Genomic DNA, 16204 nt, shown 5'->3' on the forward strand with positions numbered 1-16204 from the left:
CCAGCTCGTCGGGCCCGGGGAAGATCACGCCGTGCAAAGGGTGTCCCCAACCGGCACAGAGCGCTGCCCTTTGCCGCTGCCCGCCGGCGTGGCTGGGAGGGAGAGCGGGGGTAGGGCCAGGAAGCCGCTAGGCGAGGGGCAGAGCCGTGCTGGGCTGCGAGGCGTGGGGAGAAGTTTGAAGGGGAGGCAGCATGCAGGGCAGGAGGGGGTGGGCCAGGCCCGGTAACGCGCACCTGGGCCCCGCGGCGCCCATGGCCGTGACGACGGTCCGAGATGTGGGAGTCCCCGGCCAGCAGCCTGAGGTGGGGGATGTAGGAAGCTGGTCCTACCCGCTCACACCCTAACATCTCGCTCCGCCAGGTCCTGCCAGCGCCTCCCCTCAGCGCCCATTCCCCGCCCAATTCCCTCATCCCACCGCTCTCGGCCGACAGCCTGACAGGGCTCTCGGCAATGGATTGGCGGGGTCTGGGACCGGGGCGCATGCGCACTGTGCGGAGAGGGGCCCCGCCGGTTATCTCGCGTTATCCCGCCCCCCTCGTCACCCCGAGCCATGGCGGACGAGGAGCTGGAGGCGCTTCGCAAGCAGCGGCTGACTGAGCTGCAGGCTAAGCATGGGGTAAGGGGCTGGCACCGCTCATGGACACCCCACCCTGGACTAGCCCCCCCTCGCCTCGACAGCCCCTACCGCTATTTCCTCAGCCCCCAGGTTCCGGGGACCCCCCTCCAGGTTCCGACAGCCCCATTCTGCCCCCTCCCCGGGGACCCGACAGCCCCCACCGCCACCTCCTCAGCTTCCTCCCCCCTCCCCGGGGACCCGACAGCCCCCACCGCCACCTCCTCAGCTTCCTCCCCCCTCCCGGGGACCCGACAGCCCCTACCGCCACCTCCTCAGCCCCTCCTACACCCCACGGCCTTAGCAACTCCTCTCAGCTCCCCGCTCCCCAGGGCCTTGACAGCTCCCTCGACACCCCCCCTTCAGTCCCCTCCGCTAGCCCTGACAGCCCCTTTCACTGGGCCCCCAAGCACCCCTTAGCCCCCCCTTCCCAGGGCCCAGTAGGGTGGCTAGCTGTCCCTTACTTGAAATAAAGCCCCTTGGCTTCCCATTTTAAACATTAAATTGAATTTTATGATAATTGAATCGTGTACATGAGAGAAGTAGAAAAGTACACTTGGGAGAAAAAAATACTAGGTAGGCTAAGGGAAGTGGTGTTTCCCTAAAATGTCCTTTAAAATAAAGCATCTGTTATTTTCATCTAACAGAGGTGGTTCCCCTTAGCCCAACCATACACCCTGGGCCCAGACCACTCCTTCCACACCTTACCTGCCTTCCCAGAGACCAGACAACTTCTCCAGACATCTGATGCCCAGGCCTTGTAACCCAGATGATCCTTTGCCAGCCTCCCCCTCTCCTTCAGGGCCCATGCGGCTCTCTGCCCCACCCCTCATCACTTCCAACAAACACCAGCAACCCCTATTCCCCTCCTCAGACTCCAAGAAGCAGCTCCTCATATGGGCAGTTCCCCTTCAATTCCTGTTGCCTTGGTCCTCCACCACGTGCCCAAACAGTACCTGTCTCTTCTTTCACCACCAGCAGATATGCTGCACGGTTCCCTCGGTTTTCTGAAAGGCCAGTCATTGTTTTTCAGAACTGATGTACTGAATGAATTAAAAGAGTAAATGGAAGCAAACCTGCATTGCTCGAAGAGTTTTAAGAAACTGTTGAGTTATAGAATACCTACATATCATTGTCTTTGAAATACTTGGGAGAATATAAATACCAAATTGGGTAATGGGATGGCGAAAGGAACTATTCATGTACAGTATAACTAATGGAAATCTGCTTTGTACTTTAATCACATGTCTGTTATGAAGTGATTAGGGGTGGGACTCTTCTTCCCCTTCCATTAATCTGTGTTTAATAACTTTCTTCTAAGAAATTAATAGGGTGGGAATAGAACTGGAAGAGATGTAACCTGTGAAATCACTTTCTTTGAATAAAACATTCTGTTAAAATAGAACAGGGCTCCTGTATTGTGTACACCATTTTATTTTGAAAATTTGCAAACAAAATTCTTAAGTGGGAGAGAAGATAGACTTTTACAAATTGTTTAGAAAGCAACACTTTCAAAACCCTTTCTAGACTGGTTACCGCTGTTGCTGCTGCTGCTTGTAGTCTGTTCATAAATTGGCAGTTTTGAAGATTTCAACTTTAATTGCAAGCCTAATTTAGGTAGTTTGATGTCAGTGGCTGTGATCTACGGCAGGCTGTTGGAAAGCTCACCCTTCTGCCTTCAAATATCACAGAGCTGGCCTTATGCCCCAAACCTGTAACTGCCTTTACCTGGCCGAACCCAGTTGCAGGATTAGGGTACTAGTTTGCTCCACCAGGACAAACAACCATGGATCACTCATCTGGTAGGGCAGGCACTTTACATTCTCAATGTCTAAACTATGGTCATGCTGTATTGTTGCAAGCTTGTCGGTCCCAGGATATTAGAATGACAAGGTGAGTAAGGTAATATTTTTTTTATTAGACCAACTTCTGTTGGTGAGAGAGACAAGCTTTTGAGCTACACAGAGCTCTTCCTTAGGTCTGAGAAAGAGCTCTGTTTAGCTCAAAAGACTTGTATCTCTCACCAACAGAAGTTGGTCCAATAAAAGATATTCCCTCACCCACCTGGCCTCTCTTAACCATGGTCAGGTAGATAATTTTGCTTTAGCCAGCTTATTTTAAATTCCGATGAAATACTAAAATCTGACATCATGCACAGAGTGTTTTCTAAAGGGATTGCTAAAGTGTCTTCTGTCATTCTTGTCTTTCAGGATCCTTCTGGTGATCCAGCACAACAAGAAGCCAAACAGAGGTATGATTGTGAGCTGGTGATTTTAGGTAGCATGTTCATAGTCTAGTGGTTTTGAATTTCTATCAGTTTGTTTTTAAACATTAATTACAGTTCCTTGAAACACTAAACTGGTTTATTTTGTTATAGAACAGCCAGTAAATCAGCTGCTAATAAGTGAAAGGGTTTTATCTTTCGCTTAAGCAAAATTTGGGAATTTTGCCTGAGATGCTTGGAATTGGGCTCTAAATTATTTAGAACCTGCACCTGTTAGTGGGAACTGGATCAGATCTTTTGTTTGATTTTGTAGGATGTTGTGGGTTGTTTGTTTACAATTGCTAAAAACATTATTTTCTTACACCTCAGATAAACATTAAATTTTCTTCATTTTTGTGTGTTAATTTGTTATACTTAACATCTGTACCTACTTGAATGAAATGACTTTTAGTCCTTAAAAAATAATTTGGTTTTTGTTTTGATAATACAAAGTATTCAGCAGACTTGGTCATCTTGCAAGATGCTATGTCTGATGCTTGAAACCTTAGTGCTATTGTGTAACTGAATTTTCATTACAGGGAGTCAGAGATGAGAAATAGCATTTTAGCTCAAGTTCTGGATCAAGCAGCTCGTGCCAGATGTAAGCATCTATGTATTTTGCCATTAAATAAAAATTCTCATTTGTACTGTTATGTCTCCCTAAATCAAGGCCTTAAATAGAATGCATAGGAGATTAAATAAAAGAAAGCATTTATCTCTGATGATGGAAAAATAATAAGACTAATGCTGTGGATTTTCAAATCACTAATATTTTTTAAAAACTGATCATGGATACACATATGCTGAAAAGCAAATCCTCAGATGTGGTGGTTTATTCTAGTGGGAGCAGGAATTAGTAAATTTGATGCTTGTGAAAGGTGCCAAATCGATAGCCTGCTTAAACGGAATTTCTCTGTTTAGGGGGAGAATATGTGAAAAGCATAGTAAGCAGAAGTGCCAGCATCCCTATGCCATCCCATCAGTGTATCTTAACCCTTATTTAGAGGGGCTCAGCTCTAGGAATGAGAGAATAAATCAGGGTCTCTGCCAAGACTGCATGCAAGGATGAGAGTTGTCATGATGAGCTTTTGTGATACGGATGTTTGCTCATTAGGAAATTGAGAGTTTGTCTACTATACAAACCTACATCGACCTATATTAAGTTGACTTTCAGCCACCACAGTAATTACTGGGTGGTACATGTCCACACTGCCTTCTTTGGGTTGGTGGTGTGCGTCCTCACAAGGAGTGCTTCCACTGACCTAAGAGGGGGAGTGTGGGGAGCTGAGAGCCTGGTATCTTAGCTTCGCTGGCAGCTCCCTGCCAGGAGCCTGGCTCCCCCACAGGCTCCTGCTAGGCAGCCCTCTCCGCTTTCTCCAATGGTGACAAGGCTGCCCGGCTCCCAACAGGCACCACTTGGGCTTCTCACCCTGGCTTCCATCTGGGAGCTGGGGGGCAGCTGGGCTCTAGCTGCTTGACTTTCTTGCCATGAAATTGACAAGACAGACGATGTAAGCGATGCAGTGTCTACACAAATAGTGTTGCCCTAACTACACCAACATAAGCCTTACGCTTATCATGGAGGTGGAGTTATGTTGGTGTAGGGCATTTACACTGGTGGGAGGAAGGCTGTAGTGTAGATCAGCTGTGAGTGTGACTACCAACTTATTTGTATGCCAAAGACCATCTATCTAAAGTGGTAACAAATTGGTCACAACTGATCTAATTTCGATTTGAACCAGTACCTAGGAGTGAAAGGCATTTTTGTCCATTGCCAATTTCCCATAACCTGATTTTGAGATTTTAATTTGTATGTATTAAAAATGGAGGTGGTACTTGGTAGAGCAATGTGGCCTTGCTACTAGTGATCTGCAGCATTAAGTTTAGTAGGCAGGGTGAAACACCGGTAAGTATGTAGGGTTGTCTTGTTGTAGGTAGTAAGAGATTTGAACCCCCTAACAAATCTTTAGAAGGAGCATATTTGTAGAGTGTTTTGTATAAATTAAAACTATTCCCTTCAATTCATGGTTCTTTCATATCCTAGCATGAATTTAGGACTAAATTGTACAGTACAACTTCTGTTGTTTAGTAGATAAATTGTACAGTACCTCATTCGCTTCTTTGTATAGTAGATGGAGGTAAAAATACAAAAATGAACAGTACCCATTTTTGTTGCAGTAAGCAATTTAGCACTTGTGAAGCCAGAAAAGGCAAAAGCGGTAGAGAATTACCTTATACAGATGGCAAGATTTGGACAGCTAGGTGGGAAGGTAAGTTAAATTTCTTATGTTACTCTAGCTCTTGTTTGCCTGGTCACTTTCAAACCAAGTGTACCCAATGAAACAAACTGAGAAATTTAACACTGAAGTGTACAACATTTTGTATAACATGCTAAGGTGTGAGTTACAGCATGTATATGAATGATTCTCAAATCCTTAAGCTGTGTGTGTATGTATCTATGTATATTTGTGTGTAAACACTGTCCATACGTTTTTTAAAATATTTATGATTTAGCTGTCTTAAACTGAAGTGCTATTCTGGAGTGAAGAAGTGCAGTTTAATGCCTAGGAAGACTGTCAGTCTTGTAATTGAAAGCATTTGTTCTCCTTTGTGACATTGCCTCCACAGAGGCCATTGGCTCAGCCGGGGACTTCCAGAGTTGCAGGTGCTGACAGCTAACCCACATTATACCAGCTTCCAAAAAGACAGGGGCTACCTTAAGCTTCACCTCAAATGTGATAAAACTGTATTGTGTTTTCATCTTAATCAGTTTTGCTACCTGGGTGGCTTCCCAAAGTACCATAAGCATCCTGGGGAAGGGAAGTTTATATACCCTGGATGTTTAGAGCTATTGGCTGTAAGTCTAAGGGCAGGTCTACACTAACCCCCCAATTCGAATTAAGGTACGCAACTTCAGCTACGTGAATAATGTAGCTGAAGTTCAAAGTACCTTAGTTCGAACTTACCTCGGTCCAGACGCGGCAGGCAGGCTCCCCCGTCGACTTCACGGTACTCCTCTCGCTGAGCTGGAGTACCGCAGTCGACGGCGAGCACTTCCGGGTTCGACTTATCTCGTCCAGACAAGACGCGATAAGTCGAACCCAGAAGTTCGATTTGCTTGCCGCCGAACTACCGGGTAGTGTAGACCTACCCTTAGTGAATAAGATCATGTAACTAGTTGTGATGAACTAGTAGACATTCTAGTGTCTCACCATCAGGGTTCACTTGTTGAGTTGGATGGTAGCCTCGTGAATCTACAGTGTATTATCCAAAACATTTAGGGTTGTTACTTAGAGTTCAATTCACAAATTGCTGTTCTTTCAATAGGGCAGCAAGACCAAATGCTGATTTTTAGGAGGGCAGTGTGCTGAGGGAGGCCTCTCCCCACTCCAGAAAGCAACTTTAATTAAGGCTTCAGGAGGTAGATGGGGAACTAAGGGACTCCTAGAGGACACAGGACTTTTACACTCCTTTTAAATGAAACACAGGGCTTGAGGGAATTGCACTTAATCTATAACTGTCCAGGCCCATGACTCCTGCAGCAGGGCTTTTTGAGGCAATAAGATTTGAGAATAGTACTGTGGATAAGTAGTTCTTAAAAATAGCTGTCATTGGTACGGAAATGGTGCAATTTTCTGTGAGCCATATTGTAACTTGTTACAGGAATATCTTCTAGTGGCAGTAATATCACATTGGTAATAGGGCTGTCAAGCGATTAAAAAAATTAATCTCAATTGATCGTGCAATTTAAAAAAAGAGTGATTAATCGCATGATTAACCACGCTATTAAACAATAATAGAATACCATCTATTTAAATATTTGTGGATGTTTTCTACATTTTCAAATATGTTGATTTCAGTTACAACACAGAATACGAAGTGCACAGTGCTCATTTTATATTTTTAATTACAAATATTTGCATTGTAAAAAACAAATAGTATTTTTCAATTCACCTAATACAAGTACTGTAGTGCAGTCTCTTTATCATGAAAGTTGAACTTACAAATGTAGAATTATGTACAAATAAACTGCATTTAAAAATATTAAAATTTTAGCGCCTACAAGTCCACTCAGTCCTACTTCTTGTTCAGCCAATTGCTCAGACAGACAAGTTCGTTTACATTTACAGAAGATAATGCAGCCTGCTTCTTGTTTACAATGTCACCTGAAAGTGAGAACAGGCGTTCGCTAGGCATTGTTGTAGCCAGCGTCGCAAGATATTTATATGCTAGATGTGCTAAAGATTCATATGTCACTTCATGCTTCAACCACCGTTCCAGAGGACATGTGTCCATGCTGATGACGGGTTCTGCTTGGTAACTATCCAAACCGGTGTGGACCGACACATGTTCATTTTCATCATGAGTCAGATGCCACCAGCAGAAGGTGGGTTGGGTTCTGTAGTTTCCTCATCAGTGCGTTGCTCTTTTAAGACTTCTGAAAGCATGCTCCACACTTCATCCCTCTCAGACTTTGGAAGGCACTTCAGATTTTTAAACCTTGGGTTGAGTGCTGTAGCTATCTTTGGAAACTTCACATTGGTACCTTCTTTGCATTTTGTCAGATTTGCAGCGAAAGTGTTCTTAAAACGAACAACATATCTTGGGTCCTCATCCGAGACTGCTATAACATGAAATATATGTCAGAATGCGGGTAAAACAGAGCAGGAGACATACAATTCTCCCTCAAGGAGTTCAGTCACTAATTTAATTAATGCATTCTCTTTTAACAAGCGTTATCAGCTTGGAAGCATGTCCTCTGGAACGAACGCCGAAGCATGAAGAGGCATATGAATCTTTAGCACATCTGGCACGTAAATATCTTGCAATGCCAGCTACAACAGTGCCAATTGAATGCCTGTTCTCACTTTCAGGTGACACTGTAATTAAGAAGTGGGCAGCATTATCTTCGGTAAATGGAAACAAACTTGTTTGTCTTAGTGATTGGCTGAACAAGAAGTAGGACTGAGTGGACTTGTAGGCTCTAAAGTTTTACATTGTTTGTTACTTAACTGCACTCAAAAACAATCTACATTTATAAATTGCACTTTCATGATCGAGATTGCACTACAGTACTTGAATTAGGTGAATTAAAAATACTATTACTTTTATAGTGCAAATATCTGTAATAAAAATATAAAGTGAGCACTGTACACTTTGTATTCTGTTGTAATTGAAATCAATATATTTGAAAATGTAGAAAAATATTCAATACATTTCAATTGTATTCCATTGTTTCACAGCATGACTAAAACTGCGATTAATCGCGATTTTTTAAATCATGATTAATTTTTTTAGTTAATCATGTGATTAACTGCGATTAATTGACCGCCCTAATTGGTAATCAGTCTCTTTGGCATGTGAGCCACTAAACAGTATGTTAGTCTCTGTAGTCAATTAAACGCCTTTGCAAGCACACAAATGGGGAAAGGGAAGCAAGAGAACTATACTAGATTCAATTATTTGAAGCTAAGCCACTTCTCCAAATAAAGTGTGTGGTTTTTATTCTGCTCTTCTAGGTATCAGAACAAGGGTTGATAGAAATACTTGAAAAAGTGAGCCAGCAAACAGAAAAGAAAACAACAGTAAAGGTAAGTTTTTTCCAAAGGCAGTGTAAACTTGGTTCAAACCTGTTCTCAGACAATGCAGAAAAATAAAAGGCTAGGGCCAACAATAGTTGCTGCACATATTTCATGCTATTTCAGGAGGATACACTATTTGTATGTTTAAGCTATATAACTGCTTAAATATACATTTAGATTCTTAATTTTACATTTTTGTTAGACAATAGTCCATGCATTTATTTACTAGATCATTTTTTACTCATGACTTGTCAGGTTGCATTTGGATGAAAAGTGGAATTCAATCAGTTGCACAAAAAACATTTTCAGATTTTTTTTTAGTTAAATAAAACTACCTTGAATGCACAGAATACATAAGTTTATTAAAACATGTTTTGCATTTAAAAGTGATTCTTTAAACAAAGGAAATATCTGTAGTTTATAGCTGACCAGCATGCCTTCAAGATTTTAGAACTGGTAGATCTTCTCATACCTCAGTTTTCCTTTTCCAATGAATAAAAATATCATTCCTCCACTTTCATCTCCTGGTTGGTTTTTCAACTTTGCATTAGCTAGTAATTGAATTGAATTAGTGGAATAAACTGAAAGAAAATATTCTCTCTGCACCTGCAGAAGAGGCTACTGCTTTTAAAAGCTGATTCCGGATTTCAAACTTTGGTTCCATGTGCTTAGCCAGTGACCAGTTCAGATGATTGACTTTCTTTAAATCTTTGGCAGCAAACATGTACTGCTTGAATTATTTTTGTAATGATTAATAGGTAAGTTTAGCCCTTAATGTAGGTTAATTTCAAATTTAATTTTACTAGGTTTTAGAGTATTAAATTAAGTCTAATTTTGATTTATATCATAGAATTTTATCCATCCTGAATAGTTACTAAAGTAACTGAGTACTCAACTATGAAAGTAGCTTTTGATCACAGAAGTTGGACAATATTTTAGTGCTTGCTATTTTTCCTATTGTCTACACCCTTGGTGATGCTCACTGTGAATCTGCATTACTTCTGCACTGATAAGAGGTTCTGGAAGGTTGTGACAGGCTATTTAAACACTTAGGTAAAAATTCCCTCTTCTAAATGTGTAGCAAGGCCAAAACTCAGCAAAACCATAATAATTCTATAGGATAAATTCAGGCTTTAGAAATATTGTATTGGGGACTGTAACCTTGTACCTTGGAGCTGAGTTACAGGAGGAAGGTTTGTGGGCTGGGGTTGTAGGGTCTGCAAACCACATAGGTCCACTGGTCACAAATATTTTTACAGGGAGCAACGGGCTGTAGCGGCTACAAGTCTATAAGTTACCATAGACTGGTTGCCCACAGCCCTTTCTCTATGTTGCCATGCTGGGGAAGGGAAGGATTGGATTCTAGATTCCATCCACACAGCACCTATGTGGACTACTAACTTGGATAAGCATTGAGAACTTTGCCCTTAGTGATTAACTTGAGTCTTGAATCTTTGAAGCTGGAAGGAGTTGCTGTAAACTGAATTTATTGTGTTTGTTTCTAGTTCAACAGAAGAAAAGTACTGGATTCTGATGAAGAGGATGATGATGATTAAATGCTACTGTAAGATTGCTTAACTGCCTGGAAAAAGGCAAAGAAAACAAAGTATAGGCAAATTGAAAGTTCTGATAATATTTAAATGTATTTGCTTTCTGCATTTTTTTTTGATAAAGGTCAATAAATAAATGAACTCATGTTCTGTAAAACAAAATTTGAGAAGGGTTTTTATAGCTTAACTTTTTGTAGTATTAAAGAGGCCTGTGTGGTATGGATTTTCCCACCATGTTCTTAGCATGAACTTTCCTTTGTCCTACTCAGCATGTAAGCTATGCTATCAGCACCTGCCACTCCGTAAGTTGTTGCTACCATAAGAGAGGTCTTGGGAGGGCAGTAAAAGTGTCTTCGGTTGCAAACACCCAGAGCCTGTGGGAGCTGAAAGAATGACAACTCTCTCTCTGTCACAACAGTTGATACAGAAACAAGAAATCCTTTAGTTGAGGGGTTATACAATACCTCACTGGTTCTCAGACTATGGCCAGTGGAACCTTTTGTTGGAGTCTGCAGAATAGAACAGCTGCTGAACGAGTTGGTGAGAAGAGAGGTGGTTCTTTGAGAGGACATCTTATGCATTCTGCTGGATGAAATTGTACATAGCATATAGTTTGATTGAATCAGTTTCTTCTGGAAACTGTCAAGTTGTCTCTGTCTCTGCAGAATGAGGTTAAAAAGTTGAGTAGAGTAGATATTCAGTTGTGACTGAAACTTAATTGGATAACTAATGTAATACAACTCTATTCAGATAGTTGGTAACACCATGTTCTTTATTCTCCTATTTAATTAAATGGTTGGAGTTTATTTTTGTCAAAAAAGGAAAGGCACCTGCTCTAAATTCCATGTGACTTGCATGCATAAAGTAAAACTGACCCTGTGTTGTCGTCTTATTTGAAAATTTGTGGTACAAATACTGTTACATCTTGTGTGATAAGATGGAAGTGAAAAGGGGAGAGACTTCACTACCGGAGAAGAGCTGTTTTCTGCTTTCATTTAAGAGCAACAGTGTACACTATTCCAACTGTAACGGTTTGGAACTGATTAAAATTTTGTTTAAAAAAGTATGAGCAGTAGTGACTGTTTTTCCATCTGTGTGAATATTGTAAAAACTTTGATTACTACAGCTAGTGTTTGTCAATTTTGTATTTTTAACTTGCAGTCTACATTACCAACTTCCTTATTTAAAATGGCACTCTATTGTAGGCTATAGTGCTTAGCTTCTACGAAGGTGATACCTCTGTGCAATCTTCATGTTTAAAAAAAACCCAACCATTTAATTTTAGTGCAGTGAGAAGTTAATAGAAAAGCCTATTTGTTTAAAAAAACGATTTGACTCCTTTCAGAGAGCAAACTGGCTTTTGCAGTAATAATGTCTACTTTTTCATTGTAAATAAGTAAGACGTGAAACCCCAGTACAATTTGAATCTCATGTGATATCAGGGCTTTAGTCTGCAGTTGTAGAGTATACTGGTAAACTGTTTAAAGTGCTCTTTAAGTTTGCTCCCCATCTTTCTCAACATTAACCATCTCATTATTACTAAAGGAGGATTTTCCATTAGATGGGTTTAAGATGCTACTGAATTTACTTAAATTTAGTTTAGGCCATTTCCTTACGTATCAGAAGAGTGAAACTGCTTAGTGTGGTAAGATATTGTTAGATGGTTGGCTGCATGTGTGTTTTCTCTGTGTGCTGTCCCAGCTCTGCACAGACAGTTGGTACAGCAGACCTCGATCGCACTGCCCAATAACCACAGACCCGTTTGTAGCGAAGGAACTCTTGCCATGTTTATTGTCACTGAAGCATGGTCCTAGTGTACAGGTACACTAATACAGGTATGCCCATTTCAATGGACTAGTTCAGTTAATGGTGGGACTTTCCATTATCCCCTAGGCCAGCCAAAGACACTCCCTCAGTGTCATTTTATACATCAATACAAACAAGTTATATATTGCCCCTCTGATGTGATTTGTTACTGCCCCCTGACATGGGTTGTTACCATCCATTACCTTGTACATGTTGATTTGATCAAAACATCTCTATCCATCATATTGTCATCCTGACCTTATCTTTAGGAGGGGTCAATATGCTCTCGTTATCTTTGTACCATACTTGATATGGGGTGTTTGTGTTCTTGTGTGTAGCACTGCTTAGGAATATGTGTTTCTACAATATCGGTCCTATTCTTGCCAGATTCTGTGAGCAGGCCTTGCCTTTTACTCACAACTTAAGTTTGCTTCATAGCAGCAAAGCTTTGAGTCATTTTGGGACTGAAGCAGTCATGTTTCTCATACTGGATTACAAAGAGTGGGAGATAAGTGTCAAACATCTAGTGAAACATATCAAACAGAGTTGTTATAAGAACAGGAGTACTTGTGGCACCTTAGAGACTAACAAATTTATTAGAGCATAAGCTTTCGTGGGCTACTGCCCACTTCTTCGGATGCATATAGAGTGGACCTGTCCATTTCAGCTGAAAAAAATAGGTGGGTTTTATAAAAAAAAAAAGTGCCCTAAATGTTCTGGAACCTGCTTACTTGAAGGACTGCCCCTTCTCTGTGCCATGTATGATCATGTTAACAGCAATGATGGAACTGCTGAGGTGGGGGGCTTCTCCCTGAAGTAGAACAGTCTGTGACTTTAGAATTCACACATGCTGTTTCAGAGCAAGAAGAACTTGACCACATACAGACTATACTGCAAATCCATTGTTTTGAAGAGGTATTTGGGGGAAAGCTGTAATGAGGGGAGTCTTGGTTTGCTCAGTGAGATTTGCTGTATGTATTGCACTAAATGGATGGATGACCTAGAATTTAGCATAGGTGTCGTCTTGGTTTTTAAAAAACTACATCCCAACCTATCAGTGGTTGGGCACTTCTAGTCAAACATCAAAAACTTTGTTCAATGTGCCACATCATTTTAGTGTCTCCCTGTTTTGATAACTGAAGCACTCTAGCAGTTTTGAACCATCCATCCATGTTACCCATGCTCAGGCCTACTTATTATTGTAAGTATCTGAGATACTTTCACTTCTACAGGGGAAAGTTAAGATTACTGAAACTTTTGAGACCCTTTCAGGGAGGCAATCACAATAGTATCCCAACAGACAAGGCTGAAGATGCAAGCAGTGTCCTCCAAATGAAAAGTTAAACAGTGATTGGGAAACAGCTCAGACTCAGGCCAAAAAAAAAAAAAATTAAAAAAAAATCAATGCTGAAGCTTATTACAAACACTATTACGGGAGCTGTTTTATTAATTGCATAGAAATAGGTTTGAAGTACGAAGTATGAAGTATTTTGCAGTAAGTATTGTACCGTATTGAAATTTTTGTTAGGAGTTGCATCTAGTTTGCTACTAGCAACATTTAAAAAGTTTTAACTAGTTAATTTCAGATCCTCTTACATTTATCTCTCGTTTTTTCCCAAAAGGAGAGAGAGAGCAGAATTAGAAGTGTATTTTCCAAAGGAGAGGGGTCACTGAATAAACAGCATGACAAATCTTGTTGCCAAAGCTAGTCTCCATAATAGGTTTATAATAAATATCTAATGAAATATACTTTGACTGTTTGACTATGTTGCATATCTCTTTTTATACTTGATAGTAATATACTATTGCAACTATTAAAAGCATCTAATTAACTGAATCTCTTATTATCCAACTTCATTTTTTACTGAAGCAGGCAGATAGGCAATCTTTTGTTTAAGAGAATGCTGTAATTAAAAACTGAAATTAATCCCCACAAATCAATTCTAAAAATGTGCTCACGCTTTCTCTTTAAGTTTACCCATATTTTAATCTTAAATTTACAAATGATACCTTGCACCTTCCAGCTAAACATGTCCAGGCACTTTATAGAAAATAAATTTGGCCATGAAACAACCCTATGTTAAGTAGGTAATTAACCCAATTTTACATAGCGTAACAATAAGGGATTTGCCATAGGTCACATTCAAAGTCTGTTTTGAGGACCAAAAGTACAGTCCATGTCTCCTGCTGTAATTTAAGCACAAGATCATCCTTTTTCTCAAGTTGTTTATAAATAGTATGGGGCAGAAAGGGAAGGACATACATTGAAGTAATCTAGAAATAGGAAATATCCCATTTAAATCCAACTGCTTCTGTAACTTTTTCCCTTTTATAGGCAGGCCTTTATATTAGATTAAAGAAAAAAGCTCAAAGGGAGAAAAGCATGTTCATTTGTTCAGTGGTAATATGAAGGTGTGGGGAAGGGGAAGCCATCCAAACTTAATGTAACTATTCCTAAACCATCCTTAGGCTTAAAGTAAAATAGTTAAACATTACGTTACAATAACAGTGAGAAGACCGTGCTAAAGGGAGTCAGTTTTTAAATAAGTAGTCAAAGTTAAGAACATTTTCAAGAATCATTACTTTTACTATTTTTCTTTTCCAACATTTGGCACAAATCCAAGGCAAGTTAGAAAATTAAATGAACCCAAATTATTTAGAAAAATATACATGCAACCTTCATCTTAGAGTTTTTTCATTTTTCAAGCACCTTTTACTTCTCTCATTAAAAATTATTTGAAAATAATCACATGGGAAGTCCTCCAATTTCACAGTGCCCTAAGCATAGTATCAATACCACCATAAAAAATCAAAATGGTCTATATTACTACTTTATAAAAGAAACAAAATGTTAATTGGATGTGACCACCTGTAAACCAAAACTATCATTGAGAACCTGAATTGTGCTATTGAAGTCTTTTTCTTTTTAATTCACACTTAAAAAAAAAAAATTTAAACTGAAAACATGTTAAGAAACAAGTTCAACATCTAAGCTTCCATCTAGTTATCTATGAGCATCCTTTAAAATATCACCTTTTAAAATAGGATAACATGCAGCCAGTTTCTGCAAACTCTTACTTTTCCTGCCAGATAACTTACCTAGTAGCTGTAGGCTTCGTGCAGAGGTGTGAATGTGTGTGGCTTTGTCTGATTTGTTCAGGGGGAAAAGCCAACTGTGTGTGTTAAGCATGCTTGTCTCTGCACAGAAATGAGTATTTTAAGTGGGATCTGAACATTCTTCAGTCCAAAGCTGTTCTGCGGTGAGAGCATTTTATTTTATTCCATCGCCAGTAGTACATGATCCTACAGACCCTATACAGGTAAATGTTCCACTGAAATCAGGGGGCGCTTTGTCTATATAGGGACTGCAGGATACTACCGTTCATGTTCATCTCATGCTGTAGATTTTTATGGACTGTTTGCGAAGCTGGTTGCAATATACAGAAATTACATTAATTTCTAAAATGCTATTAAATAAATATAGTGGTTCATAGCATTATAATAAAAATAGAGACTTTTGAATTCCTTCTGGCAATAAATATAATATAACCAATTTAGTGACAAAAACTGAAAAGAAAAAAATAATTCAATGCCTTTTAAAAAAACAGGAGTGGGTAGCTAGAAAGTACTATATAGCCTTTCTCCTCTACTGTTATAAGTAATTTCTTAATAAGTGCTTTGAAAGTGGAATGGGAAACAATCACTTCTTTCTGTCTAAATACTTTGACATTTCAATATGTCTCAGTTTCCTGAAATCAGTCACAAATTGGCTGGGAAGGGGTTTCCACGATAAACAGAGGATTCAGTCTTCAAAAGTGCAAGCCATATGGGAACATTCTACCTCTGCTAAAGATTCATCTTTATGATCCATTTTTGAAAGCAGTTTCTAAGCATCATTTAATTCTTTAATGCCCAGCAGGAGGATCTTGAAACTGGCACCACCTGGTTCTTTAGTTTTTGGCAGCAAATTCACACTTCCTTGTTAGTGTTTTGATAGCAAGTCACCAGAACAGTCTTTTGACAGTGAAATACTTGGATCTCTTGTGTTGGATAAATCACTGTCGTCACTGACATTCTCTGCTGAAAGTGCCACACTAACTGTGTGTCTTCGGTGCATTAGTTTACTTCTAAGAGGAGCATCTATCACATCATCCTGTTTCGCAGGTTCACCATTGCTTTCTGCGTCAATAATCTTAACTTTGCTCTGATCCAACATCTGGTCAATAGGTTTTAACTTGGTCTTATCAAAGCTCTTAATAGCTAACTGTGGGAAAGAAAAAATGGTACATGTTAAAGGCACTGTATATTTTTCTGCCCATAAAAAGGTCAAAAGACTACATTTTAAATATAAGCCTACAGATTCGTTCCAAGGTCTACTTTTATTAAACAG

The 16204-nt window shown here is 40.0% G+C and overlaps 2 protein-coding genes across 6 annotated transcripts in view; one reads left to right on the top strand and one right to left on the bottom strand.

Annotated features, from left to right (window-relative positions):
* The first annotated feature begins 511 nt into the window (after window positions 1–511).
* On the top strand, window positions 512–11131 carry PDCD5 (programmed cell death 5). The gene is made up of 6 exons (XM_065567157.1): window positions 512–616; window positions 2824–2864; window positions 3416–3477; window positions 5055–5146; window positions 8396–8467; window positions 9964–11131. The coding sequence occupies exons 1-6, from the start codon at window positions 551–553 to the stop codon at window positions 10012–10014; spliced, it is 384 nt and encodes a 127-aa protein (XP_065423229.1). The 5' UTR covers window positions 512–550; the 3' UTR covers window positions 10015–11131.
* The window catches only part of ANKRD27 (ankyrin repeat domain 27), a 74713-nt gene continuing 69339 nt past the window's right edge, over window positions 10831–16204 (bottom strand). For all 5 annotated transcript variants that reach the window (XM_065567149.1, XM_065567151.1, XM_065567148.1 and 2 more), the window contains one exon: window positions 10831–16078. In XM_065567149.1, the coding sequence (XP_065423221.1) occupies window positions 15797–16078 (282 nt within the window). In that variant the 3' untranslated portion in view covers window positions 10831–15796. The remainder of the gene's footprint in view (window positions 16079–16204) is intronic.

Source organism: Chrysemys picta, chromosome 14 (genome assembly GCF_011386835.1).
Source record: "Chrysemys picta bellii isolate R12L10 chromosome 14, ASM1138683v2, whole genome shotgun sequence".
Classification (NCBI taxonomy): Eukaryota; Metazoa; Chordata; order Testudines; family Emydidae; genus Chrysemys; species Chrysemys picta.